The sequence below is a fragment of the Aplysia californica genome, unplaced genomic scaffold (assembly GCF_000002075.1).
Source record: "Aplysia californica isolate F4 #8 unplaced genomic scaffold, AplCal3.0 scaffold00431, whole genome shotgun sequence".
In the NCBI taxonomy this organism is placed as follows: domain Eukaryota; kingdom Metazoa; phylum Mollusca; class Gastropoda; order Aplysiida; family Aplysiidae; genus Aplysia; species Aplysia californica.
The window spans coordinates 356,303-357,434 of NW_004797701.1; the positions used below are offsets into that span (position 1 = coordinate 356,303).

The 1,132-nt window shown below is 45.0% G+C and overlaps 1 protein-coding gene across 1 annotated transcript in view; it reads right to left on the minus strand.

The window, feature by feature from the left end:
* The window catches only part of LOC106012608, a gene marked incomplete at its 5' end in the record, with an annotated part of 24,664 nt that extends 23,720 nt beyond the window's left edge, over positions 1–944 (minus strand). Inside the window, 1 exon segment of the mRNA XM_013086054.2 lies at positions 850–944. Coding sequence (XP_012941508.1) covers positions 850–944 — 95 coding nt within the window.
* Positions 945–1,132: the final 188 nt, after the last annotated feature.

Sequence of the window (1,132 nt, forward strand, 5' to 3'; positions counted from 1 at the left end):
GGGGTAGGAAGGGGTAGTGTGAGTGAAGTAGGGTGTCAGGAAATATAACAAGAGTTTTATTGCGCCAATTCTGGATTGTTCCAGAACACTATTTCCTCCGTCGTGGGTGAGGATATTATACTGAATGGTATCACGCATAATGCAAATGATGGTCACCAATGTCTACTTCAAGGATAAGCTTCCGCGCTCTTAGTTAGCACCGAGGGGGTCATCGATGGGGCAACGATTCCCTCGTGTTTGGACTAACTATACCACAGCATTCATAATTTATTGATCCGTTAGGACTTTGTATAGCGGTTCGCGGCGTGCATTGTTTCCGAAATACGTCTCGGTTTTCAAGTGGTCTTCAGGGTAAATAGAAATGGAGAAAACAGCCGTTACTTCTGCTGATCTGTTTCTGAGATGCTACTACGAGAGAGAGAGGGGGGCGGGAGGGAGTCGCTGGATGAGGTTGGGGAGTGGTGAGTCAAACAGAGAGAGAGAGAGAGAGAGAGAGAGAGAGAGAGAGAGAGAGAGAGAGAGAGAGAGAGAGAGAGAGAGAGAGAGAGAGAGAAGGAGGACAGAGACAGAGAGAGAAAGAGAAAGAGAGAGTTAGAGATATTGAGACAGATAGTGAGAAATAAAACAATTGTATGCGTGTGAATGTGTGTGTGTATGTGTATGTGTGTGTGTGTGCGTGTGTGTGTGTGTGTGTGTGTCTGTGTGTGTGTGTGTGCTTGTGTGTACAACCAACCGACCAACTTACCACCTAACCAACCAACTGACCTACCGACCGACCTACTGACCGACCGACAGACCAGTCAACCAACCAACCAACCAGCCAACCAATCAAACAAACAAATTTCTCACCGATGGACACCTGACCGTTGCTGTCGTGGGCTTTTAAAGATTGAGATTCCGTCTTCAAAATCTCGCTTTCCTTCGCCTGAAGCATTTTTTGGTACCTGCAAGAAATAATATAAACAACAACAAATAAACAACAACAAACAACAACAATAGAAAACAACAACAACAAACAACAACAACAATAACAAAACAAAGAAAACAGATTGCTCATTGTGGAGAATCCGGTCATCGTTTTCTGAACTGATTCAGCTCTATGAAGCACTCAGGGCGGCCCGCGTAGGAAAAA